The sequence below is a fragment of the Anolis sagrei genome, chromosome 5, assembly GCF_037176765.1.
Source record: "Anolis sagrei isolate rAnoSag1 chromosome 5, rAnoSag1.mat, whole genome shotgun sequence".
In the NCBI taxonomy this organism is placed as follows: domain Eukaryota; kingdom Metazoa; phylum Chordata; class Lepidosauria; order Squamata; family Dactyloidae; genus Anolis; species Anolis sagrei.
Genome location: NC_090025.1, coordinates 1725032 through 1752700, shown reverse-complemented (window position 1 = coordinate 1752700; position 27669 = coordinate 1725032). Strand labels below are relative to the sequence as shown.

Genomic DNA, 27669 nt, shown 5'->3' with positions numbered 1-27669 from the left:
GGTTGTTGTAGGTTTTTCGGGCTATATGGCCATGTTCTAGAGGCATTTTCTCCTGACGTTTCGCCTGCATCTATGGCAAGCATCCTCAGAGGTAGTGAGGTCAACAAAAGATTCCCCCCAGGCACTTCCAAGCCATTAAATGCTAATCAAGGTGGTCAGTTGAAACATTCACACCTAGCTCCAGCAGACAAGAGTCCTTTGTCCCACCCTGGTCATTCCACAGATATATAAACCCTTTTTCCTAGTTCCAACAGACCTCACTATCTCTGAGGATGCTTGCCATAGATGCAGGCGAAACGTCAGGAGAAAATGCCTCTAGAACATGGCCATATAGCCCGAAAAACCTACAACAACCCTATTATTATTATTATTATTATTATTATTATTATTATTATTATTATTGTATTGTCAAAGGCTTTCATGGCCGGAATCACTGGGTTGTTGTGGAATCCCACTGGAAGGAATCCCACTGGAGCATTGCAGCACACCCAAATACCTGGGTGGAGTCACTCTGGACCGTGCTCTTACCTACAAGAAGCACTGCCTGAACATCAAGCAAAAAGTGGGCACTAGAAACAATATCATACGAAAGCTGACTGGCACAACCTGGGGATCACAACCAGATACAGTGAAGACATCTGCCCTTGCGCTTTGCTACTCTGCTGCTGAGTACGCATGCCCAGTGTGGAACACATCTCACCACACTCAAACAGTAGATGTGGCTCTTAATGAGACATGCCGCATTATCACGGGGTGTCTGTGCCCTCCACCACTGGAGAAATTACACTGCTTAGCCGGTATTGCACCACCTGACATCCGACGGGAAGTAGCAGCCAAGAGTGAAAGGACCAAGGAAGAGACATCTCCAGCTCATCCCCTGTTTGGGTATCAGCCAGCACGCCAACGACTTAAATCTAGACATAGTTTTCTAAGATCTACAGAGACCCTCGCTGGAACACCCCAGCAAGCGAGAGTCCAAAAGTGGCAGGCTCAAACCCAGCACCTCAATCAATGGCTGATACCCAATGAGAGACTCCCTCCTGGGCACACAGACTTGGAAGGCATTGAACAGACTGCGCTCTGGCACCACGAGATGCAGAGCCAACCTTCAGAAATGGGGCTACAAAATAGAATCCTCGACATGCGAGTGTGGAGAAGAGCAAACCACTGACCACCTGCTGCAATGCAACCTGAGCCCTGCCACATGCACAATAGAGGACCTTCTTGCAGCAACACCAGAAGCACTCCAAGTAGCCAGAGACTGGTCAAAGGACATTTAACCAGCTACCAAACTCACAAGTTGTGTATTTTTCTGTTTGTTTGCTTTGTTCTGTTAGACTGGTTGTTCTGACACGACAAATAAAATAAAATTATTATTATTATTATTATTATTATTATTATATGCCTGCTCCCACTTCCCAGCATCCCCATTGTGTCCCTACACAGGAAAGGTGTTGTTCCTACCAGGGCCCCTTCCAAGGCAAAGGCAGCGGCGGCTCCGGCCTGCTCCAGTGGCTCCATGCGGCGCCTCCACCTTCGCCGGCGGAAGGAGTCGGTCTTGCGGTATTTCAGGTGGAACTTCCAGCCGAAGAGGGAGGCGTACTCCCAGCCCTCGCCCTCCAGCTCCTCCTGTTTACTCTGCACGAAAAGGAAAGGAAGGGAATCAGCATCAACAAGGAGGAAGAGAGCCAGTTGTAGCAGCAGGACCATGTCACACGCTGGGCCTGTGCATCAGACTGTAGACAGGACACAAATTCTGTGGGCCCAACGGGACGCCTGGGATGCCTCAGATTAAAGGCCTTTGGATTTCCTTGAAACAGAGTCTTTAGATTGCTCAAAGGTTCAACAAAGTTCTTTATTAATGAAAACAAACAGGTACTTTGAGGCTTTCTTAACAGTCTATTGGCTCTCTCTCAGTCTTGTCATCAAGCCTGCATCAATAGGAGCCTAGTGTCTAGATCTAAGGAAGTAATGCTCCCCATTCTCTATTCTGCTTTGGTTAGACCACTTTACCTGGAATATTGTGTCCAATTCTGGGCACCACAATTCAAGAGAGAGATTGACAAGCTGGAATGTGTCCAGAGGAGGGCCACTAAAATGATAAAAGGTCTGGAGAACAAGCCCTATGAGGAGCGGCTTAAGGAGCTGGGTATGTTTAGCCTGAAGAAGAGAAGGCTGAGAGGAAATATGATAGCCATGTGTAAAACTAAATATGTGAGAGGAAGCCACAGGGAGGAGGAGGGAGCAAGCTTGTTTTCTGCTTCCTTGGAGACTAGGACGCAAGGGAACAATGGCTTCAAACTACAAGAGAGGAGATTCCACCTGAACATGAGGAAGAACTTCCTGACTGTGAGAGCCGTTCAGCAGTGGAACTCTCTGCCCCGGAGGGAGTGTGGTGGAGGCCCCTTCTTTGGAAGCTTTTAAGCAGAGGCTGGATGGCCATCTGTCAGGGGTGATTTGAATGCAATATTCCTGCTTCTTGGCAGAATGGGGTTGGACTGGATGACCCATGAGGTCTCTTCCAACTCTTTGATTCTATGATTCTATGATTCTATGATTATCATTCTGGAATCCAAGGCTGCTTACAAAAACCAAAACAGATACTGGGTGCAATCATCATCATCATCATCATCATCATCATCATCATCATCATCATATTACCATTATTCTAATTCTCATTATTATTACCAGCATTATGTTATGTTATTATGATTATTATTATTAATATGTTGTTGTTCATTCATTCAATTGTTTTCAACTCTTTGTGACCTCATGGACCATCCCACACCAGAGCTCCCTGTCGGCCGTCACCACCCCCAGCTCCTTCAAGGTCAATCCAGTCACTTCAAGGATGCCATCCATCCATCCATTTGCCCTTGGTCGGCCCCTCTTCCTCTTTCCTTCCATTTTTCCCAGCATCATTCCCTTCTCTAAGCTTTCCTGTCTTCTCATGATGTGTTAACCGTCACCACCCCCAGCTCCTTCAAGGTCAGTCCAGTCACTTCAAGGATGCCATCCATCCCTCTTGCCCTTGGTCGGCCCCTCTTCCTTTTTCCTTCCTTTTTCCCCAGCATCATTCCCTTCTCTAAGCTTTCCTGTCTTCTCATGATGTGTTGACCGTCACCACCCCCAGCTCCATCAAGGTCAATCCAGTCACTTCAAGGATGCCATCCATCCATCTTTCCCTTGGTCGGCCACTCTTCCTTTTTCCCCAACATCATTCCCTTCCCCAAGCTTTCTTGTCTTCTCATGATGTGTCGACTGTCACCACCCCCAGCACCTTCAAGGTCAAGCCAGTCCCTTCAAGGATGCCATCCATCCCTCTTGCCCTTGGTCGGCCCCTCTTCCTTTTTCCTTCCTTTTTCCCCAGCATCATTCCCTTCTCTAAGCTTTCCTGTCTTCTCATGATGTGTTGACCGTCACCACCCCCAGCTCCATCAAGGTCAATCCAGTCACTTCAAGGATGCCATCCATCCATCTTTCCCTTGGTCGGCCACTCTTCCTTTTTCCCCAACATCATTCCCTTCTCCAAGCTTTCTTGTCTTCTCATGATGTGTCCTGGTCCATTTAGTTTTCTTGGCAAGGATACTAGAGTGGTTTGCCATTGCCTTCCCCAGGATAATACACCAAAAAGAGACATTATTTTCATTACAGGAGACTGGAATAATGCCAAGGTGGGAAGTCAAATGACAACTGGGATCACAGGCAAGCATGGTCTGGGAGAACAAAATGAAGCGGGACGCAGGCTGATAGAATTCTGCCAGGAAAACTCGCTGTGTATAACAAACACTCTCTTCCAACAACCTAAAAGACGGCTTTACACATGGACCTCACCAGACGGTCAACACCGAAATCAGATTGACTACATCCTTTGCAGCCAAAGGTGGCGGACATCCATCCAGTCGGTGAAAACAAGACCTGGGGCTGACTGTAGCTCAGATCACGAACTTCTTATTGCCCAATTTAGAATAAAACTAAAGAGATCAGGGAAAATACACAGACCAGTTAGATATGATCTCACTAACATTCCTAGCGAATATACAGTGGAAGTGAAGAACAGATTTGAAGGGCTAGATTTAGTAAACAGAGTCCCAGAAGAACTATGGACAGAAGTCCGTGACAGTGTTCAGGAGGCGGCAACAAAGTACGTCCCAAAGAAAAAGAAAACCAAGAAGGCAAAATGGTTGTCTGCTGAGACACTGGAAGTAGCCCAAGAAAGGAGGAAAGCAAAAGGAAACAGTGAAAAGGGGAGATATGCCCAGTTAAATGCGCAATTCCAGAGGTTAGCCAGAAGAGATAAGGAACTATTTTTAAATAAGCAATGCATGGAAGTGGAAGAAGACAACAGAATAGGAAGGACAAGAGACCTCTTCCAGAAAATTAGAAACATTGGAGGTAAATTTCAGGCAAAAATTGGTATGATAAGAAACAAAGATGGCAGGGACCTAACAGAAGCTGAAGAGATCAAGAGAAGGTGGCGAGACTATACAGAAGATCTGTATAGGAAGGATAACAATATCGAGGATAGCTTTGACAGTGTGGTGAATGAATTAGAACCAGACATCCTGAGGAGTGAGGTTGAATGGGCCTTAAGAAGCATTGCTAACAACAAGGCAGCAGGAGACGACGGGATCCCAGCTGAACTGTTTAAAATCTTAAAAGATGATGCTGTCAAGGTGATGCATGCCATTTGCCAGCAAATATGGAAAACACAAGAATGGCCATCAGACTGGAAAAAATCAACTTATATCCCCATACCAAAAAAGGGAAATGCGAAAGACTGCTCAAACTTCCGTACAGTGGCCCTTATTTCTCATGCCAGTAAGGTAATGCTCAAGATCCTGCAAGGAAGACTCCAGCAAGACATGGAGCGAGAGTTGCCAGATGTTCAAGCTGGGTTTAGAAAAGGCAGAGGAACCAGAGACCAGATTGCCAATATCCGCTGGAGAATGGAGAAAGGCAGGGAGTGTCAGAAAAACATCTACTTCTGCTTCATTGACTATTCTAAAGCCTTTGACTGTGTGGATCATAATAAATTGTGGCAAGTTCTTGGTGGGATGGGCATCCCAAGCCCCCTTCCCTCTCTCCTGAGGAATCTGTACAAGGACCAAGGAGCCACAGTCAGGACTGACCACGGAACAGGAGACGGGTTCCAGATTGGGAAAGGCGTCCGGCAAGGCTGCATCCTCTCCCCCAACCTTTTTAACTTGTATGCAGAACACATCATGCGAGGATGTGCGGGGCTTGATGAATGCAAAGCTGGGGTGGAAATTGCTGGAAGAAACATTAACAACCTCAGATATGCAGATGACACCACTCTGATGGCTGAAAGCGAGGAGGAGCTGAGGAGCCTTCTAATCAAGGCGAAAGAAGAAAGCGCAAAAGCCGGGTTGCAGCTAAATGTCAAAAAAACCAAGATTATGGCAACAAGAATGATTGACAACTGGAAAATAGAGGGAGAAAACGTGGAGGCCGTGACAGACTTTGTATTTCTAGGTGCAAAGATTACTGCAGATGCAGACTGTAGCCAGGAAATCAGAAGACGCTTACTTCTTGGGAGGAGAGCAATGTCCAGTCTCGATCAAATAGTGAAGAGTAGAGACATCAGACTGGCAACAAAGATCCGCCTAGTCCAAGCCATGGTCTTCCCTGTAGTCACCTACGGATGTGAGAGCTGGACCTTAGGGAAGGCGGAGCGAAGGAAGATCGATGCTTTTGAGCTGTGGTGCTGGAGGAAAGTGCTGAGAGTGCCTTGGACTGCGAGAAGATCCAACCAGTCCATCCTCCAGGAAAGAAAGCCCGACTGCTCACTGGAGGGAAAGATACTAGAGACAAAGTGGAAGTCCTTTGGCCACATCATGAGGAGACAGGAAAGCTTAGAGAAGACAATTATGCTGGGGAAAGTGGAAGGCAAAAGGAAGAGGGGCCGACCAAGGGCAAGATGGATGGATGGCATCCTTGAAGTAACTGGACTGACCTTGAGGGAGCTGAGGGTGGTAACGGCCGACAGGGAGCTCTGGCGTGGGCTGGTCCATGAGGTCACGAAGAGTCGGAGACGACTGAACGAATGAACAACAACAACATGATGTGTCGACCATCACCACCCCCAGCTCCTTCAAGGTCAGTCCAGTCACTTCAAGGATGCCATCCATCCCTCTTGCCCTTGGTCGGCCCCTCTTCCTTTTTCCTTCCATTTTCCCCAGCATCATTCCCTTCTCTAAGCTGTCCTGTCTTCTCATGATGTAAATAATAATATCATAATTTTAATTTTTAATTTTTTAAGCAGCCTTAGATTGCAGGATGATGATCATGATCATAATAATGATAATAATAATAATAATAATAATAATAATAATAATATCATAATCACTATTATCATGATCATCATCCTTCAATCTAAGGCTGCTTAGAAAAATCAAAACAGATACTGGGTGCAATTGTCATCATCAATCATCATCATCGTATTACCATTATTCTATTACCATTATTCTAATTCTCATTATTACTACCAGCATTATGTTATATTATTACAATGTAATACAAATGTCTGGTTGCTGATGACACGATAAATAAATATATAAATAAATAAATAAAAATATTACTAGCCGTCCCCTGCCACGCGTTGCTGTGGCCCACATGGGGGTTCTGTGTGGGAGGTTTGACCCAATTGTATCGTTGGTGGAGTTCAGAACGCTCTTTGATTGAAGGTGAACTATAAATCCCAGCAACTACAACTCCCAAATGTCAAGGTCTATTTCCCCCAAAGTCCATCTATGTTTCTATTTGGGCATATTAAGTATTCGTGCCAAGTTTGGTCCAGATCCATCACTGTTTGAGTGCACAGTTTGCTCTAGATGTAGGTGAACTACAAGTCCAAAACCCAAGGTCAATGCCCATCAAACCCTTCTGGTGTTTTCTGTTGGTCATAGGAGTTCTGTGTGCCAAGTTTGGTTCAGTTCCATCGTTGGTGGAGTTCAGAATGCTCTTTGATTATAGGTGAACTATAAATCCCAGAAACTACAACTCCCAAATGTCAAGGTCTATTTCCCCCAAACTCCATCTGTGTTCATATTTGGGCGTATTGAGTGCTTGTGCCAAGTTTGGTCCAGCTCTATCATTGTTTGAGTCCACAGTTCACTCTAGATGTAGGTGAACTACAAGTCCAAAACCCAAGATCAATGCCCATCAAACCCTTCTGGTTTTTTCTGTTGGTCATGGCAGTTCTGTGTGCCAAGTTTGGTTCAGTTCCATCGTTAGTGAAGTTCAGAATGCTCTTTGATTGTAGGTGAACTATAAATCCCAGAAACTACAACTCCCAAATGACAAAATCATAATTTTTGAGCGATGGTCACTCCTTGTGTAGTGAGACGTTTTGTTGCCAAATTTAGTGTGATTTCATTCATTGGTTCTTTTGTTTTTAAGGTACTCGTTATGCACTGAGCATTTATATAGAGATTATTGTTGTTGTTGTTCATTCGTTCAGTCATCTCCGACTCTTCGTGACCTCATGGACCAGCCCACGCCACAGCTCCCTGTCAGCCGTCACCACCCCCAGCTCCTTATTATTATTATTATTATTATTGTTATTATTATTATTAATATCATTATAATCATCATCACTATTATCATGGTAATCATTCTGGAATCCAAGTTTGCTTACAAACATTATATGGTCCTATAATGGAGTTGAGCTGAATTGGACTGTTTATTATATGTTGTTCATTCGTTCAGTCGTTTCCGACTCTTTGTGACCTCATGAACCAGCCCACGCCAGAGCTCCCTGTAGGCCGTCACCACCCCCAGCTCCTTCAAGGTCAGTCCAGTCACTTCAAGGATGCCATCCATCCCTCTTGCCCTTGGTCGGCCCCTCTTCCTTTTGCCTTCCACTTTCCCCAGCATCATTCCCTTCTCTAGGCTTTCCTGTCTCCTCATGATGTGGCATTCAAAGGACTTCCGCTTTCCCTCTAGTCTCCTTCCCTCCAGTGAGCAGTCGGGCTTTCTTTCCTGGAGGATGGACTGGTTGGATCTTCTCGCAGTCCAAGGCACTCTCAGGACTTTCCTCCAACACCACAGCTCAAAAGCATCTCTCTTCCTTGGCTCAGCCTTCCCTAAGGTCCAGCTCTCACATCCATAGGTGACTACTATGGGGAAGACCATGGCTTTGACTAGGCAATGGATCTTGGTGGCCAGTCTGATGTCTCTACTCTTGACTCTTTTATCGAGACTGGACATTGCTCTCCTCCCAAGAAGGAAGCGTCTTCTGATTTCCTGGCCACAGTCTGCATCTGCACTCATCTTTGCACCGAGAAATACAAACCCTGTCACGGCCTCCACGTTTTCTCCCTCTATTTCCCAGTTGTCAATCATTCTTGTTGCCATAATCTTGGTTTTTTTGACGTTTAGCTGCAACCCGGCTTTTGCGCTTTCTTCTTTCGCCTTGATGAGAAGGCTCCTCAGCTCCTCCTCGCTTTCGGCCATCAGAGTGGTGTCATCTGCATATCTGAGGTTGTTAATGTTTCTTCCAGCCATTTTCACCCCAGCCTTGCATTCATCCAGCCCCGCACATCCTCGCATGATGTGTTGTGCATACAAGCTAAAGAGGTTGGGTGAGAGGATGCAGCCTTGCCGTACGCCTTTCCCAATCTTGAACCAGTCTCCTGTTCTGTGGTCAGTTCTGACTGTGGCTCCTTGGTCCTGGTACAGATTCCTCAGGAGAGAGGGAAGGGGGCTTGGGATGCCCATCCCACCAAGAACTTGCCACCATTTATGATGATCCACACAGTCAAAGGCTTTAGAAGAGTCAATGAAGCAGAAGTAGATGTTTTTCTGAAACTCCCTGCCTTTCTCCATTCTCCAGCGGATATTGGCAATTTGGTTTATTATATGCAATAACGCAATTCCAACTCTATTGCAAAGCAGTGCAGAGGGGGCTTGCGTCCCTGGATTTGGAACTTGACTATAGCATTGCAGGCATTCCTGATCCAAAGGTGCCACCTCGAGCTGGGTGGAGGAACTGCAGGTAACAGAGCATAAAATATGGGCTAGACCAGTGTTTCTCAACCTACCTTCCTAATGCCGTGACCCCTTAATACAGTTCCCCGTGTTGTGCTGACCCCCAACCATAACATTACTTTCATTGCTACTTCATAACTGTAATTTTGCTACTGTTATGAATCGCAATGTAAATATCTAACATGCAAGATGTATTTTGTGGTGTTGACGTTGGTCCACGCTCTTGTTACATCCCAGATAGATTACTGCAACACACTCTACGTGGGGTTGCCCTTGAAGACTGTTCGGAAACTTCAACTGGTCCAGCGAGCGGCAGCCAGATTAGTCACTGGAGCGTCATACAGGGAGCACACCACCCCTCTGTTATGCCAGCTCCACTGGCTGCCGATTCAGTTCTGAGCACAATTCAAAGTGTTGGTTTTGACCTACAAAACCCTATATGGCTCCGGTCCAGCGTATCTGTCCGAATGTATCTCCCTCTACGCCCCACCTCAGAGTCTGAGATCCTCTGGGGAGGCCCTGCTCTCGGCCCCGCCACTGTCACAAGTGAGATTGGCGGGGACGAGGAGCAGGGCCTTCTCAGTGGTGGCTCCTCACCTATGGAATTCACTCCCCGGGGAAATTAGATCAGCAACATCCCTCCTTTCCTTCAGAAAGAAATTAAAAACATGGATGTGGGACCAGGCGTTTGGGCAATCTGGCAGATGAATAAAGGACTGTGACTATAGATAGGAATTGGACAATGTGGAACGAAGTATGGACTCTGAGTTGGCGAACGCTGTGTCTGAGATTGGCTATCGATTGTGAGATATATTGTTGTTTTAATTGTTTTAATTGTTGACCATTTAATTGCTGTTTTTATATGTTATTGTATTTGTGTGGGCACCAAGATGTGCCTTTTGTATACTGCTCTGAGTCCCCCCTCGGGGGTTGAGAAGGGCGGGGTAGAAGTAACTGAAATAAATAAAATAAATAAATGTTTACTGCTTGTATATGAGTTTATTTATTGTTGTATTGTTGTTGTTGTTTTACTGATGTATTTGGGCTCGGCCTCTTGTAAGCCACACCGAGTCCTTCGGGAGATGGTAGCCAGGTACAAATAAAGGTTTATTATTATTATTATTATTATTATTATTATTATTATTATTGATTCACTGGACCAAATTTGGCACAAATACCCAATACACCCACATTTGGATACTGGTGGAGTTGGGGCAGGGATTGATTTTGTCATTTGGGAGTTGTAGTTGCTGGGATTTGTAGTTCACCTGCAATCAAAGAGCATTCTGAACTCCACCAATGATGGAATTGAACCAAACTTGGCACACAGAACTCCCATGGCCAAGAGAAAACACTGGAAGGGTTTGGTGGGCACTGACCTTGAGTTTGGGTACATTCTTAACTCATAATTGGTTTTCCTTCTTAAGGAGTCTTGTTTGCGTCATAGAATCATAGAATCCTAGAATCCTAGAGTTGGAAGAGACCTCCTGGGCCATCCAGTCCAACCCCCTTCTGCCAAGAAGCAGGAATATTGCATTTAAATCACCCCTGACAGATGGCCATCCAGCCTCTGTTTCAAAGCTTCCAAAGAAGGAGCCTCCACCACACTCCGGGGCAGAGAGTTCCTCTGCTGAACGGCTCTCACAGTCAGGAAGTTCTTCCTCATGTTCAGGTGGAATCTCCTCTCTTGTAGTTTGAAGCCATTGTTCCATTGCGTCCTAGTCTCCAAGGAAGCAGAAAACAAGCTTGCTCCCTCCTCCTCCCTGTGGCTTCCTCTCACATATTGATCCATGGCCCTCATCATGTCTCCTCTCAGCCTTCTCTTCTTCAGGCTAAACATGCCCAGCTCCTTAAGCCGCTCCTCATAGGGCTTGTTCTCCAGACCCTTGATAATTTTAGTCGCTCTCCTCTGGACACATCCCAGCTTAGAGTCAAGATCTCTCTTGAATTGTGGTGCCCAGAATTGGACACAATATTCCAGGTAAAGTGGTCTAACCAAAGCAGAATAGAGCATGGGGAGCATGACTTCCCTAGATCTAGACACTAGGCTCCTATTGATGCAGGCCAAAATCCCATTGGCTTTTTTTGCCGCCACATCACATTCCTGGCTCATGTTTAACTTCTTGTCCACGAGGACTCCAAGATCTTTTCCACATGTCCTGCTCTCGAGCCAGGCCTCATTGTCCCCCATTCTGTATCTTTGCATTTCGTTTTTCCTGCCAAAGTGGAGTCTCTTGCATTTGTCCCTGTTGAACTTCATTTTGTTAGTTTTGGCCATTCATCTCTCTAACCTGTCAAGATCCCTTTGAATCCCGCTCCTGTCCTCTGGAGCCTTGGCTCTCCCTCTCAATTTGGTGTCGTCTGCAAACTTGATAATCCTGCCTTCTAGCCCTTCATCTACGTCATGAATGAAGATCCTGATCAGGACCGGGCCCAGGATGGAACCCTGCTTTGGGCACTCCACTCGTCACTTCTTTCCAGGATGAAGAGGAGGAAGCCTTGGGGAGAATCACCCTCTGGGTTCGTCCACTTAACCAATTCCAGATCCACCTCACCGTAGTTTTGCCTAGCCAGCCCACATTGGACTAGTTTCCCTGCCAGAAGGTCGTGGGGGACCTTGTCGAAGAAGGCCTTCCTGAAATCCAGGTACGCTACATCCACGACATTCCCCGCATCTACCCAGCTTGTAGCTCTTGAAGCATCCTTGAAGGGACTGGACTGATGGCACTCCACTCATCCCTTCTTTCCAGGATGAAGAGGAAGCCTTGGGGAGAATCACCCTCTGGGTTCGTCCATTTAACCAATTCCAGATCCACCTCACCGTAGTCTTGCCTCGCCCACGTTGGACTAGTTTCCTGGCCAGAAGGTCATGGGGGACCTTGTCAAAGAAGGCCTTCCTGAAATCCAGTAACCTTACTGAAATCCAGCGTCCTTCTTAACTTAAAGAGTTATTGTTTTTGGTAATGTAAACATGTTGTTTTCCACCAAGAGTTCAACAGTTAATAATTTGTCTCTGGTCATCAACAGTTCTCTTTTTTTGTAGTGTCCAGGCCCACTGTCTTGGGAGGACATCTTTAGCCTCTATATAGACCCCAGTCATCCTCCGTTCATACAACTCCACTCAAACCATACATCATATTTTATGACAACCACAAGCAGCCGAGCCCAGGCTGCCTAGACAGCGGGACAGGACAAATGCAAATACAAGGCCTGAAAGGATCGGAGGCCGAGGGGAGTCAAGAGAGCCATGTTCACATATTTGTCTGGAAATCTGTCTGGAGAAGGGCCACCAAGATGGCCAAAGTCCCAAAAGCCATGGTTGCCGCTCACCTTCCTCAGGGCCTCCACCTGGGCCAGGTCCCTCCTCCGCAGCCGGACCCAGCGTCGACGCCGGTTGGTGTGGTACATCTTCTCCGTTGGGACCCAACTCTTGGGCTTGTGGTCCGGAGGGATGGTGATGCCATATTCCCAGCCTTAGAGAGAGAGAGGGAGAGGCAGAGAAGGATGTCACAGAAGGGAACAACTCAAGATGGAACCAACAATGTGATGCTCCAAGCTAAAAATCCAATGGGATTTTGCCTGCATCAATAGTGCCTAGATCCAGGGAAGTCCTGCTCCCCATGCTCCATTCTGCCTTGGTCAGACCACACCTGGAATCACCCTGTGTCCAAGTGAAGGGAGATGTTGACTCTAAGCTGGATTGTATTCAGAGGAGAGTGACCAAAATGATCAAGGGTCTGGAGAACAAGCCCTATAACTATGTTTCTTAACCTGGGGGTCAGGACCCCTGGAGGGGTCGTGAGGGGGGTGTCAGAGGGGTCGCCAAAGACCATCAGAAAAAGCAGTATTTTCCGTTGGTCATGGAGGTTCTATGGGGGAAGTTTGGCCCAATTCTATCGCTGGTGGGGTTCAGAATGCTCTTTGATTGTGGGTGAACTATAAATCCCAGCAACTACAACTCCCAAATGTCAAGGTCTATTTCCCTCAAACTCCTCCAGGGTTCACATCTGGGCATATTGAGAATGTGTGCCAAGTTTGGTCCTGATCCATCATTGTTGGAGTCCACAGTGCTCCCTGGATGTAGGTGAACTTAACTCATAATTGGTTTTCCTCCTTGCGTCCTTCTTAACTTAAAGAGTCATTGTTTTTGGTAATGTAAACATGTTGTTTTCCACCAAGAGTTCAACAGTTACTCAATTGTCTCTGGTCATCATCAGTTCTCCTCCAAAACAATTCCAAAACTCAAGGTCAGTGCCCACCAAACCCTTCTGGTATTTTCTGTTGGTCATAGGAGTCTTGTGTGCCAAGTTTGGTTCAGTTCCATCATTGGTGGAGTTCAGAATGCTCTTTGATTGTAGGTGAACTATAAATCCCAGCAACTACAACTCCCAAATCACAAAATCAATCCCCCAACCTCGCCAGTGTTCAAATTTGGGTGTATTGGGTATTTGTGCCAAATTTGGTCCAGTGAATGAAAATCCATACTGCATATCAGCTATTTACATTATGATTCATAACAATAGCAAAATCAGAGTTATGAAGTAGCAATGAATATATTTATTTGTTTGTTTGTTTGTTTATTTAGAGCTTTTATAAGAACCCGGTCTTCTCAACCTCCGAAGAGGGACTCAGGCCGGCTAACAACAGGAAATTCATACCCAAGTAGGATAAACAAAATAGCATCGTAATACATTAATACATAAAATAAATTAAAATACAGATCATACAATTACATAAAGCCAGGTCGTCAAAGTAAAATCACAAATTCATCACCATCTGCCGGTGCAGTCAGCAGTTATTGACTCGATCCTCATTCTGCAAGTGCTATATTCCAAAGCCAAGATTTTACCAGCTTTCTGAAAGTCAAGAGGGAAGGGGCAGATCTAATCTCCAGCGGGAGAGAGTTCCGGAGCTGAGGGGCCACCACCGAGAAGGCCCTGTCCCTCGTCCCCACCAGACGCAATTGCGAGGGTGCTGGGACCGAGAGCAGGGCCCCTCCAGACGATCTTAGTAATCTTGATGGTTCGTAGGGGAGAATACGTTCAGAGAGGTAAATTGGGCCGGAGTCGTTTAGGGCTTTATAGGTCAACACCAGCACTTTGAATTGTGCTCGGAAGCTGATTGGCAGCCAATGGAGCTGGAGTGACAGAGGGGTTGTATGCTCCCTGTGTGCCGCCCCTGTTAGAGTAAAATAATGTAAATGTAATAATAATAATAAATAGAGCAAAATAATAATAATAACAATAATAATAATAATAATAATAATAATAGAGTAAAATACTAAATGTAATAACATAATAATAATACAGTAAAATAATGTAATAATAATAACAATAATAATAATAATAAATGGAGTAAAATAATGTAAATGTAATAATGACAGTAATAATAGAGTAAAATAAAAATGTAATAATAATAGAATAAAATAGCAAATATATTAATAAAATAATAATAAATAGAGCATAATAATAATAGAGTAAAAGACTAAATGTAATAACATAACAATAGAGTAAAATAATGTAAATATAATAATAATAATAAATAGAGTAAAATATTGTAAATGTAATAACAACAGTAATAATAGAGTAAAATAAAAATGTAATAATAATAGAATAAAATAGTAAATATATTAATAAAAATAATAATAAATAGAGCAAAATAATAATAATAATAGAATAAAATAATGTAAATATAATAATGACTGTAATAATAGAGTAAAATAAAAATGTAATAATAATAATAGAATAAAATAGTAAATATATTAATAAAATAATAATAAATAGAGCAAAATAATAATAATAATAATAATAATAATAGAGTAAAATACTAAATGTAATAACATAATAATAATAGAGTAAAATAATGTAAATATAATAATGACTGTAATAATAGAGTAAAATAAAAATGTAATAATAATAATAGAATAAAATAGTAAATATATTAATAAAATAATAATAAATAGAGCAAAATAATAATAATAATAATAATAATAATAGAGTAAAATACTAAATGTAATAACATAATAATAATAGAGTAAAATAATGTAAATATAATAATGACTGTAATAATAGAGTAAAATAAAAATGTAATAATAATAATAGAATAAAATAGTAAATATATTAATAAAATAATAATAAATAGAGCAAAATAATAATAATAATAATAATAATAATAATAGAGTAAAATACTAAATGTAATAACATAATAATAATAGAGTAAAATAATGTAAATGTAATTATTATTATTATTATAATTAGAGTAAAATAATAAATGTAATAATTATAATAATAACCACAGCAGAGCAAAATAATAAATAACTTTGACTCGAGTATAAGCCGAGGGGGCTGAAAAACTAGGCTTATGGAATTGAGGATCTAGAACACATATTATTTGACCGTAAATTGTATCATCAGAAGGTGGTCCATATATCTGAAAGGGAGCCCCTTCCCTCCCTCCTTGTTACCTCTCTCGTCCACGGCCCGGTTGAGGTCGATGTCCCACTCAAAGTCCTCCCACTTCCATCCCAAGGGGCACTCGATCTCATCCTTGGGCAGAACCTTCTCCCCGTTCTGGAAGAGAAGAAGCAAGCCTGGTCAAGGCCTGGAGGAAGAGGAAGAGTAACAAGAGGAAGAGGAGGAGGAAACAGAAGGGGAAAGGGAGAGATGGAAAGGAGAAAAGAAAAAAGAGAAAGAAAAGGAAGAGTGAGGAGGGGAAGAAGGAGAAAAGGAAATAGAGGAGGAGGAAGTGGAGGAAGAGGAGAAGGAAACAGAAGGGAAAAGGAGGAGGGAGAGGGAGAAAGAGGAGGAGGAGAAAGGGAGAGATGGAAAGGAGAAAAGAAAAAAGAGAAAGAAAAGGAAGAATGAGGAGGGGAAAAGAAGAAAAGGAAAAAGAGGAGGGGGAAGTGGAGGAAGAGGAAACAGAAGGGAAAAGGAGGAGGGAGAAAGAGGAGGAGGAGAAAGGGAGAGATGGGAAGGAGAAAAGAAAAAAGGGAAAGAAAAGGAAGAATGAGGAGGGGAAAAGAAGAAAAGGAAAAAGAGGAGGGGGAAGTGGAGGAAGAGGAGAAGGAAACAGAAGGGAAAAGGAGGAGGGAGAGGGAGAAAGAGGAGGAGGAGAAAGGGAGAGATGGAAAGGAGAAAAGAAAAAAGGGAAAGAAAAGGAAGAATGAGGAAGGGAAGAAGGAGAAAAGGAAATAGAGGAGGAGGAAGAGGAGGAAGAGGAGAAGGAAACAGAAGGGAAAAGGAGGAGGGAGAGGGAGAAAGAGGAGGAGGAGAAAGGGAGAGATGGAAAGGAGAAAAGAAAAAAGGGAAAGAAAAGGAAGAATGAGGAGGGGAAGAAGGAGAAAAGGAAAAAGAGGAGGAGGAAGAGGGAAAAGAAAAAGATAAGGGGGAAGAGGGAGAAAAGAGGAGGAATAGAAAAAGGATAAGGAGGGGGAAGTGGAAGAAAACAAAGAAATTATGAGACGGAAGAAGAGGAAACAGAAGAGAAAAGGAGAGGGAGAAAGAAGAGGAGGAGGGGAAAGGGAGGGATGGAAAGGAGAAAGGAAAAGGACAAGGAAAAGAAAGAATGAATGAGGAAGGAAGGAGAAGAGGGAAAGAAGAGGAGGAACTGAAGGAAGAGGGAAAAGAAAAAGATAAGGGGGAGGAGGGAGAAAAGAGGTGCAATAGAAAAAATAGAGAAGGAGGGGAAAGAGGAAGACAACAAGGAAAAGATAAGTTTGAAGAAGACGAAATGGAAGAGAAAAGGAGGAGGAAGAAAGGGAAGGAGGAGGAGGAAGAAGAGGAAAAAAGAGTAGGAAAAAAAGAATAAAGAAGGAGAAGGAAAAGAGTCCACACTCAGATCATGCGGGATTTCCTGCCTGGGATATACGACTGTGTGGAAGGGCCCTGAGTGTTTGTTTGGTTCACCTCTGCCTGTATATCGGCAGAGCCCTGGCATCGTAACAGAGAAAGAGAAAGGAGGAAAGGAGAAGGATGGAAAGAAAGAGGGAACAGGGGAGAAGGAGGAGAAGCAGAAGAGGATGGGAAAAGGAAGAGGAAAGAGAAAAGAAGAAGGGAGCAAAAATTGAGGTGAAAGAATGAAGAATAAAGGAAGGAGAAGAGGAAGACAAAGAATAAGAATGAAGAAGAGTGGCATTCAAGAAAAGGAGAAAATGGAGAGGTGGAAGGATGAAGAGGAGAAGGGTGTGAACATGGGTAGTGTGCACAGGCACATGGATGGAGGAGGCAGTCTCCATGACATATATTAAAACCATGGGGAGAGTGTCCTTGGAGACCCCAAAGAAGAAGATGCCCTTCCTCCCTTCCTTCCTTCCTTCCTTCCTCACCACATCAGTGTAGGCCTCTGCCATGTGGATCCATTGCCCTCCAGGGAGCCGAGCCTGGTTCTCGAAGACCTCATCCACAAAGCTCATGTGGCCAGCATCTGTGTCATGAAGCAACCTGTGGGCATTGGAGAAGGAGAGAGGGGTTGAGTGGGCCTCAAGGACCCCTTGGAGAGTCCACTTAAGTCTTTCCTTCTAAGAGCTTCCTTTCTCAAAGCAGGGCCCAGGGCATTGCATCCCTTGTGACGGATCAACCCCCTTGAGACCCTGCATTGAGGAAAAGGTGGCTCATCACCACCATTATCATCATCAACAACATTATCAAAGCAAAGGCCACCAGCCTTCCTGAGGATGACATTCGTAGGTTATAATTTGAAATAGGTGGCCATGATCTGGGAAAGATGGGTTATCACCATCACTACCACCACCATCATCATCACCATTGTCATCCCTATCATCATCACCACTATCATCACCATAATCATTGCCATCATCGCCATCATCATCATCACCACCACTATTATCAACATCATCTTCACTACCATCATTATCATCATCGTCTCCATCATCACCACCATCATCATCAACACCATCACCACCACCATCACCATCGCTATCATCATCACCACCATCACCATCATCACCACCACTATTATCAACATCATCTTCACCACCATCATTATCATCACCATCTCTATCATCACCACCATCATCATCAACACCATCACCACCACCATTACAATCACTATCATCACCACCACCATCACCATCATCATTGCCATCATTGCCATCACCATCAGCATCATCACCACCACTATTATCAACATCATCTTCACCACCATCATTATCATCATCGTCTCCATCATCACCACCATCATCATCAACACCATCACCACCACCATTACCATCACTATCATCACCATCACCATCATTGCCATCATCGCCATCATCACCACCACTATTATCAACATCATCTTCACCACCATCATTATCATCACCGTCTCCATCATCAGCACCATCATCATCACCACCATCACCATCATCATTGCCATCATCGCCATCACCATCATCATCACCACCACCATCAGCATCATCACCACCACTATTATCAACATCATCTTCACCACCATCATTATCATCCCTGTCTCCATCATCACCATCATCATCATCAACACCATCACCACCACCATTACCATTACCATCACTATCATTATCACCACCATCACCATCATCATTGCCATCATCACCATCACCACCACCATCAGCATCATCTCCACCACTATTATCAACATCATCTTCACCACCATCATTATCATCATCGTCTCCATCACCACCACCACCACCATTACCATCACTATCATCAACACCACCATCACCATCATCATTGCCATCATCGCCATCACAATCACCACCACCATCAGCATCATCACCACCACTATTATCAACATCATCTTCACCACCATCATTATCATCAACACCATCACCACCACCATCACCATTACCATCACTATCATTATCACCACCATCACCATCATCATTGCCATCATCACCATCACCACCACCATCAGCATCATCACCACCACTATTATCAACATCATCTTCACCACCATCATCAACACCATCACTACCACCACCATTATCATTATCAGCATCACCATCATCATCATTATCAACATCGTCATCATCAACATCACAACAACCATCATCATCACCATCCTATCATCACCATCACCATCATACAAGGAGAGACCATCAACCTTCCTGAAGTTGGCATTCATGGGTTGGAATTCAAGGCATATGTTAAATAGGTGGCCATGATATGAGACTCCTTGGCAAAGGTGGGTTATCATCATCATTGCCATCACCACCACCATTACCATTACCATCATCATCATGGCATTCAAAGGTTGGAATTTTAGACACATGTTAAATAGGAGGCCATGATCTGGGACTTTTTGGCAAAAGTGGGTTATCATCATCAGCATTCTCACCACCATCACCAACAACAACAACATCATCATCATCATCACCATCACCACCATCATTACAATTACCATCATCATCATGGCATTCAAAGTTTGGAATTTTAGACACATGTTAAATAGGTGGCCATGATCTGGGACTTTTTGGCAGAAGTGGGTTATCATCATCACCATCATCACCATCACTACAATCACCATCACTACCATCTCCATCATCAGTATCACCACCATAATCATCCCCACCACCATCATCATCGCCATCACTACCGTCATCAGCAGCATCCCATCATCATTATCATCACCACCATTATCATCATCACCACCATCGTCATAACCACAACCATCATCATCACCATCACTACCATCAGCAGCAGCATCCCATCATCATCACCATCATTATCATCACCACCATTACCATCATCACCACCATCGTCATAACCACCACCATCATCATCACCATCACTACCATCAGCAGCAGCATCCCATCATCATCGCCATCATTCTCATCACCACCATTGCATCATCACCACCATCGTCATAACCACCACCATCATCACCACCATCACCAGCAGCATCCCATCATCATCACCATCATCATCATCACCATTACCATCATCACCACCATCATCATAACCACCACCATCATCATCATCACCATCATTGCCATCACTACTATCATCAGCAGCACCCCATCATCATCACCACCATTACCATCATCATCACCATCGTCATAACCACCCCCATTATCAACATCATCATCCAAGCAAAGACCATAAATCTTCCTAAAGTTGACATTAATAGGTTGGAATTCAAGGCACACATTAAATAGGTGGCCATGATCGGTGACTTCTTGGAAAAGGTGGGCTATCATCATCACCACCAGCATCATCACCACCATCATGATCATCATCACCATCAAAGCAAATATAACCAACCTTCCTGAGGCACAGTCTCAAGTTTCATGCCCTACATTGATGACCATGAGCTGAGACCTTGTTCCTTTCCATCTTTCTGTTTCTGAGCAAGGCTCTCAGATAGATAGACAGGTAGAGACAGGCAGGCAGGTAGGTCTTGCTATTGCCTTCTTCTGAGGCTGTGAGAGTGTGACTCAGCCAAGGGCACCCATTGGGTCCAATGACTGAGCGAGGATCGAAGCCAAGTTTCCCGAGTCCTAGTCCAAGGTTCAAACCATGACACCAAACTGGGTCTCCCTTGTAACAAGGGGCACTTTGCATCTCAGTTGGATACAAGATGGAGAGGTCAATGTTTACATAGCAGAAGGTGTGCTGGTATGGCTGTACCAGGAGCTCCAACTTCTTTTTCTTTCTTTGAGTGTTTGCATGTATTCCAAGGTTCCATGCATTTTGCAATAAGGTGGCTTCCCTTGGTTTGCAATCATAGGGCCAATGACCCATCAATCATCATTACGTTCTTAAGTTCTGCCCCTTTTTCTGGGTCCAGGAGGGGAAAGGGGGACCTCTAGTTCAGTTCACACAGAGAAGCCTTTCGTACAGGATGTGAATCAGTTCCATCTGTAGAAAGCTTTGTGGGAATTCAGTCCCACGGCTTTACAGCCAGCCTTCGCTGGGAATTGAAGACCTTCTTTCCTCTTGGAAATCTACAAAAGGACTGTTTGGTAAGGACCACTTGCAGCAGCCATAACGCAATTTGGACCGGGTGTAGGGGCCCACGCCAGCAGAGCCTAAGACAGATTGCCCAGGTAGAGGTCATAGAATCATAGAATCATAGAATCATAGAATCAAAGAGTTGGAAGAGACCTCAAGGGCCATCCAGTCCAACCCCATTCTGCCAAGAAGCAGGAATATTGCATTCAAATCACCCCTGACAAATGGCCATCCAGCCTCTGCTTAAAAGCTTCCAAAGAAGGAGCCTCCACCACACTCCGGGGCAGAGAGTTCCACTGCTGAACGGCTCTCACAGTCAGGAAGTTCTTCCTAATGTTCAGATGGAATCTCCTCTCTTGTAGTTTGAAGCCATTGTTCCATTGCGTCCTAGTCTCCAAGGAAGCAGAAAACAAGCTTGCTCCCTCCTCCCTGTAGCTTCCTCTCACATATTTATACATGGCTATCATATCTCCTCTCAGCCTTCTCTTCTTCAGGCTAAACATGCCCAGTTCCCTAAGCCGCTCCTCATAGGGCTTGTTCTCCAGACCCTTGATCATTTTAGTCGCCCTCCTCTGGACACATTCCAGCTTGTCAATCTCTCTCTTGAATTGTGGTGCCCAGAATTGGACACAATATTCCAGATGTGGTCTAACCAGAGCAGAATAGAGGGGTAGCATTACTTCCCTAGATCTAGACACTATGCTCCTCTTGATGCAGGTCAAAATCCCATTGGCTTTTTTTGCCGCCACATCACATTGTTGGCTCATGTTTAACTTGTCCATGAGGACTCCAAGATCTTTTTCACACGTACTGCTCTCGAGCCAGGCATCGTCCCCCATTCTGTATCTTTGCATTTCGTTTTTTCTGCCAAAGTGGAGTATCTTGCATTTGTCACTGTTGAACTTCATTTTGTTAGTTTTGGCCCATCTCTCTAATCTGTCAAGATCGTTTTGAATTCTGCTCCTGTCCTCTGGACTATTGGCTATCCCTCCCAATTTGGTGTCGTCTGCAAACTTGATGATCATGCCTTCTAGCCCTTCATCTAAGTCATTAATAAAGATGTTGAACAGGACCGGGCCCAGGACGGAACCCTGCTTGTGGCACTCCACTTGTCACTTCTTTCCAAGATGAAGAGGAAGCATTAGTGAGCACTCTCTGTGTTCGTCCACTTAACCAATTACAGATCCACCTCACCGTAGTTTTGCCTCGCCCACATTGGACTAGTTTCCTTGCCAGAAGGTCATGGGGGACCTTGTCAAAGAAGGCCTTCCTGAAATCCAGGTACGCTACATCCACGGCATTCCCCGCATCTACCCAGCTTGTAACTCTATCGAAGAAAGAGATCAGATGAGTCTGGCATGACTTGTTTTTGATAAATCCATGTTGACTATTAGCGATGACTGCATTTGTTTCTAAGTGTTTGCAGACCGCTTCCTTAACAATCTTCAAGGATTTCCCTGATAGTGAAGAAACAGTTTGTGAAGATAGTTGCCTGTCCCTTGTGGACAAGATTGTTGTGGTTCAACAGGCCCCTGAGTCTGATGGTTTTCAGTTTTCACAGTTTTCTCAGCCGGCAGTTGAGCTGGAGAAGCAGTTCTCACAGGACAGGAATGTTGCTGATAAGGAGGAGGACCAGGTGCCCTTTCAAAGGGATAGCGAAACCGTGAGACGGAGCTCTCGGATCGCAGCCAAGTTAGGTCAGCCACAGGTCAAGGGAGCAATGGGAAAGCAGTCTGTGGGAAGCTAGATTGTTTTGATGTGCAAAATGTATTTAGGGCTGCTTCGGGCAATTCTTAGCTGTCAGTTTCAACGTGGCTATCTGCTAGCTGTTTCATGCTTCTGCACTGGATTCTGTCGTGCGGCTTTTGGGCTAAGCTGCTGGGCACAAGGGTGTGCTTCTTGATTCCTGTTTACTTTGATTGCCTCTGAAGGATTTCTGGTCTGGATCTGACCATGCATTTTACCTGAACTTTGGAACTTTGTATTGACTTAACCTTTGCCTTCTTTTGGAACTTTTACAATAAACTATAAATCCTACAGCCGTGGTCTGGTGGTGTTTGAGAGCAAGGAGAAACTTATCAGGACAGGAGCAGAATTCAAAACGATCTTGACAGATTAGAGAGATGGGCCAAAACTAACAAAATGAAGTTCAACAGTGACAAATGCAAGATACTCCACTTTGGCAGAAAAAATGAAATGCAAAGAGACAGAATGGGGGACAATGCCTGGCTCGAGAGCAGTACGTGTGGAAAAGATCTTGGAGTCCTCGTGGACAGGAAGGTAAACATGAGCCAGCAATGTGATGTGGCGGCAAAAAAAGCCAATGGGATTTTGGCCTGCATCAAGAGGAGCCTAGTGTCTAGATCTAGGGAGGTCATGCTACCCCTCTATTCTGCCTTGGTTAGACCACATCTGGAATATTGTGTCCAATCCTGGGCACCACAATTCAAGAGAGATATTGACTCTAAGCTGGAATGTGTCCAGAGGAGGGCGACTAAAATGATCAAGGGTCTGGAGAACAAGCCCTATGAGGAGCGGCTTAGGGAACTGGGCATGTTTAGCCTGAAGAAGAGAAGGCTGAGAGGAGATATGATAGCCATGTATAAATATGTGAGAGGAAGCCACAGGGAAGAGGGAGCAAGCTTGTTTTCTGCTTCCCTGGAGACTAGGACGCAATGGAACAATGGCTTCAAACTACAAGAGAGGAGATTCCATCTGAACATGAGGAAGGACTTCCTGACTGTGAGAGCCGTTCAGCAGTGGAACTCTCTGCCCCGGAGTGTGGTGGAGGCTCCTTCTTTGGAAGCTTTAAGCAGAGGCTGGATGGCCATCTGTCAGGGGTGATTTGAATGCAATATTCCTGCTTCTTGGCAGGGGGTTGGACTGGATGGCCCATGAGGTCTCTTCCAACTCTTTGATTCTATGATTCTATGATTCTATTATCCTGAGGTGCCACAAAGATTAAGAAAGCCACCAGTTGATTCAAAGCCTTGAAATATTTGTTTGATTTATTGAAGACCTAAGCACTAATAAAGAACTTTGTTAAACTTTCCAAATTTCTAAAGACTTTGTTTAGGGAAATCCAAAAGGCCTCTAATCCGAGGCACCCCCGGCATCCCGTTGGGCATACAGAAAACACGTCCTGTCTACAGACTCTTTCACCTGCCCAGCGCGTGACAGCACAGAAGGGATCGTGGGAGTTGCAGTTCCCCAAACTACGGCTCTTTTCCCCAAGAAGAACAAACGCCATGTCTTTTACTTACGTCTTTTCGGGGCTGACAAACCAGTCTCCAGACCAGGTCCATCCGGCCGAAGGTTTGAAGCTGTCCTTGGGCAACTTGATCTTCCCGGTGACATCCGAATACTTGGGGTAAGTCAGGCCGGTGGTGCCCCAGTTGCCAACCAGGGCCAGTTTGGTCTGGTTTTCATACTGGGAGAGAAGAGAAGAGATGAGAAGAGGTCAAACAGGGAGAGGGACCAAACTGGGAGCCATTTCCACCGGTCAAACGTATTATTACCCACAAAGTGTTCCATAAAACACGGGTCTACTTTGATTTATTTACATCATGTATGTCATATTTATGTCATATCTGAAATAACGCTTGAATTTTCATGACTTTTGAGTCATCCTTATCATAGAATCATAGAATCCAAGAGTTGGAAGAGACCTCCTGGGCCACCATCCAGTCCAACCCCATTCTGCCAAGAAGCAGGAATATTGCATTCAAATCACCCCTGACAGATGGCCATCCAGCCTCTGCTTAAAAGCTTCCAAAGAAGATGCAAGAATCCTTGCTTGCATCTACACTGTAGAGTTAATGCAGTTTAAAGCCTCTTGACCTGTCATGACACACTGCTATGGGATCCTGTGAGTTGTAGTTTGGAGATAAGGCTCAAGACCTTGTGAATCTACAACTCCCATATTCCATAGCATTCAGCTAATGCATTTAATGTGGGTTCAAACAGCATTAATTCTACAGTGCAGGTGCATCTTGAGTTATGCCTAGGTGTTGTCACTTCTATATTGATTGAGTCTCCTGGATCTGAAATCCTTGGGAGCAGAAGAGTTTTGGATTTAGGGTTTTGGAATATTTACATATACATAATGAGATATTTTGGGAGATGGGACCAATTCGTTTATGTTTCATGTGCACACAGCCTATTAATTATATAATTATAATATATTATATAATATATAATATATATAATATATTATATAATATATAATTAATTATAATATATTATATAATGATAATATATTATATTATATATATAATATATTATATTATATATAATTAATTATAATTAATTATGATATATTATATAATTATAATATAAATTATAATATATTTAATTAATTATAATATAATTATAATTTATTATATTATATTATATATATAATATATAATATTATATATGATTAATTATAATATATTGTATTATACATAGTGAGAATGTGTTTGTATGTATATTTGTATGAGATTTTCAAGACAACTTCCACTGACTATGGATCTGGACCACACTTTGGAGGGTGGTAACGACAGAGGATGATGGGACTTGCAGTCCACCCATATCCAGATGCCGTTGTGAACCTCACTGATGATGGATTTGGGTCAAACTTGGCACACAGAACCCCCACAACCAACAGAAAATACTGTATAGATTTTGGAGGAAGGGGTTGACCATGAATGATGGGAGTTATCATCCACCCATATTCAGAGAGAATTGTGAATGACAGATCTGGACCAAAAACAGGCCTATCATGATCAACTTTAAATAGAATCACAGAATCCTCGAGTTGGAAGAGACCTCCTGGGCCATCCAGCCCAACCTGCCAAGAAGCAGGAAAATTGCATTCAAATCACCCCTGACAGATGGCCATCCAGTATCTGTTTAAAAGCTTCCAAGAAGGAGCCTCCACCACACTCCCTCCGGGGCAGAGAGTTCCACTGCTGAACGGCTCTCACAGTCAGGAAGTTCTTCCTCATGTTCAGATGGAATCTCCTCTCTTGTAGTTTGAGCAAGGATACTTGGGAGAGGCAAGGATCTTGGGAGTGGCAGTGGCAATGACAGAGAATGATGGGAATTGCAGTCCACCCAGAGAGCACTGTGTACCCCATTGATGATGGATCTAGAGCAATCATGACTCATCAGGACCAACTTTAAATATTGGAGAGGTTGGAGGCGGGAGACCCAGAATATTGGGAATTTACCCACATCCAAATAATAATAATAATAACAACAACAACAACAATAATAAAGAATGCCATCAAAGCCAGAATTGAAAAGTTGACAACAGATCCCAAATGTAGACTCTGCAAGGAAGCAGATGAAACAATCGATCCCATCCTCAGCTGCTGCAAGAAGATCGCAGAGATGGACTACAAGCAGTGACACAACACCATTGCTGAGATGATTCATTGGAACTTGTGCCACAAAGACCATCTGCCTGCAACAAAAAACTAGTGGGATCACAAGCCAGAAAGAGTTACAGAGAATGAACACGCCAAACTCCTCTGGGACTTCCGGATTCAGATAGACAGAGTTTTGGAGCACAAGACTCCTGACCTCACGGTCGTGTTAAAAAACATAGCATGGATTGTCGATGTTGCAATCCCAGGTGAGAGCAGGATTGCAGAAAAACAACTGAAGACTCAAGGCATTTACAAGTTTTCTTGCAAAGTCTTCTCTTCCCTTCGCTACATAAGAAACTATGTTACTCATTATAGATCTGCCACTCCCTTATATACCCAAAGTGGCCACAAGAAATGATGCAATTCTTGTCATGCCTGTCACATGGTCATGACATAGCTGTCCCTCCAGGTTGACATCTCCACTTGCTTAACCTTTCAGTGGAGTGTGCTGTGACCACATGTCCATTAGAACTGTATTTTTAACACAATGGTGTTACATACAATGCATTTCTTTCTACCACAGAATTTTCTACCTGAAAGACCTCACCGTTTCCGCGAAGACGGAGAGCCGCCCCTCTGCGGCCTTGTTGAACTCCTTCTCGTCCACACTGAGCCCGAGCCAGAGCTGCACCCGGATCTGGGCCCGGATCTTGGGGCCCAGGGTCTCCTCCTGAGGACGCTGCGGCAAAAAAGGAAGCAATGAAACCCACCGGAGGTTGTTCAAACGAGGCATTTCAGAGAGTCGGGGTGCATCTAGAGGCCAGGCGTGGGCAAACTTCAGCCCCTGCAACTCAACGTGACCCCCTTTCCAATAGATCAGTGTTTCTCCGCCTTCCTAATGCCGCGACCCTGTAATACAGTTCCTCATGTTGTGGTGACCCCCAACCAGAAAATTATTTTCGTTGTTACTTCATAACTGTAATTTTGCTACAGTTATGACTTGTAATGTAAATATCTGATATGCAGGATACATTTTTATTCACTGGACCAAATTTGGCAAAAATACCCCATATGCCCAAATACCCCATATGGGGTTGGGGAGGGTTGATTTTGTCATTTGGGAGTTGTAGTTGTTGGGATTTATAGTTAACTTACAATCAAAGAGAATTCTGAACTCCACCAGCAATGGAATTGAACCAAACTTGGCACGCAGAACTCCCATGACCAATAGAAAATACTGGAAAGGTTTGGTGGGCACTGACCTTGGGTTTTGGAGTTATAGTTTACCTACACCCAGAGAGCACTGTGGACTCAAACAATGAAGGATCTAGACAAAAAAATTGGCAAGAATACTCCATATGCCCAAATGTGAGCAC

General features: G+C 44.1%; 1 protein-coding gene across 8 annotated transcripts in view; it reads right to left on the bottom strand.

Moving 5' to 3' along the window:
- The window catches only part of DYSF (dysferlin), a 284587-nt gene that overhangs the window by 139987 nt on the left and 116931 nt on the right, over positions 1 to 27669 (bottom strand). For all 8 annotated transcript variants that reach the window (XM_067468433.1, XM_067468436.1, XM_067468437.1 and 5 more), the window contains 6 exons: positions 26901 to 27032; positions 24203 to 24369; positions 17336 to 17450; positions 15476 to 15581; positions 12343 to 12485; positions 1465 to 1638 (listed from right to left, as the gene is read on the bottom strand). In XM_067468433.1, the coding sequence (XP_067324534.1) occupies positions 1465 to 1638; positions 12343 to 12485; positions 15476 to 15581; positions 17336 to 17450; positions 24203 to 24369; positions 26901 to 27032 (837 nt within the window). The remainder of the gene's footprint in view (positions 1 to 1464; positions 1639 to 12342; positions 12486 to 15475; positions 15582 to 17335; positions 17451 to 24202; positions 24370 to 26900; positions 27033 to 27669) is intronic.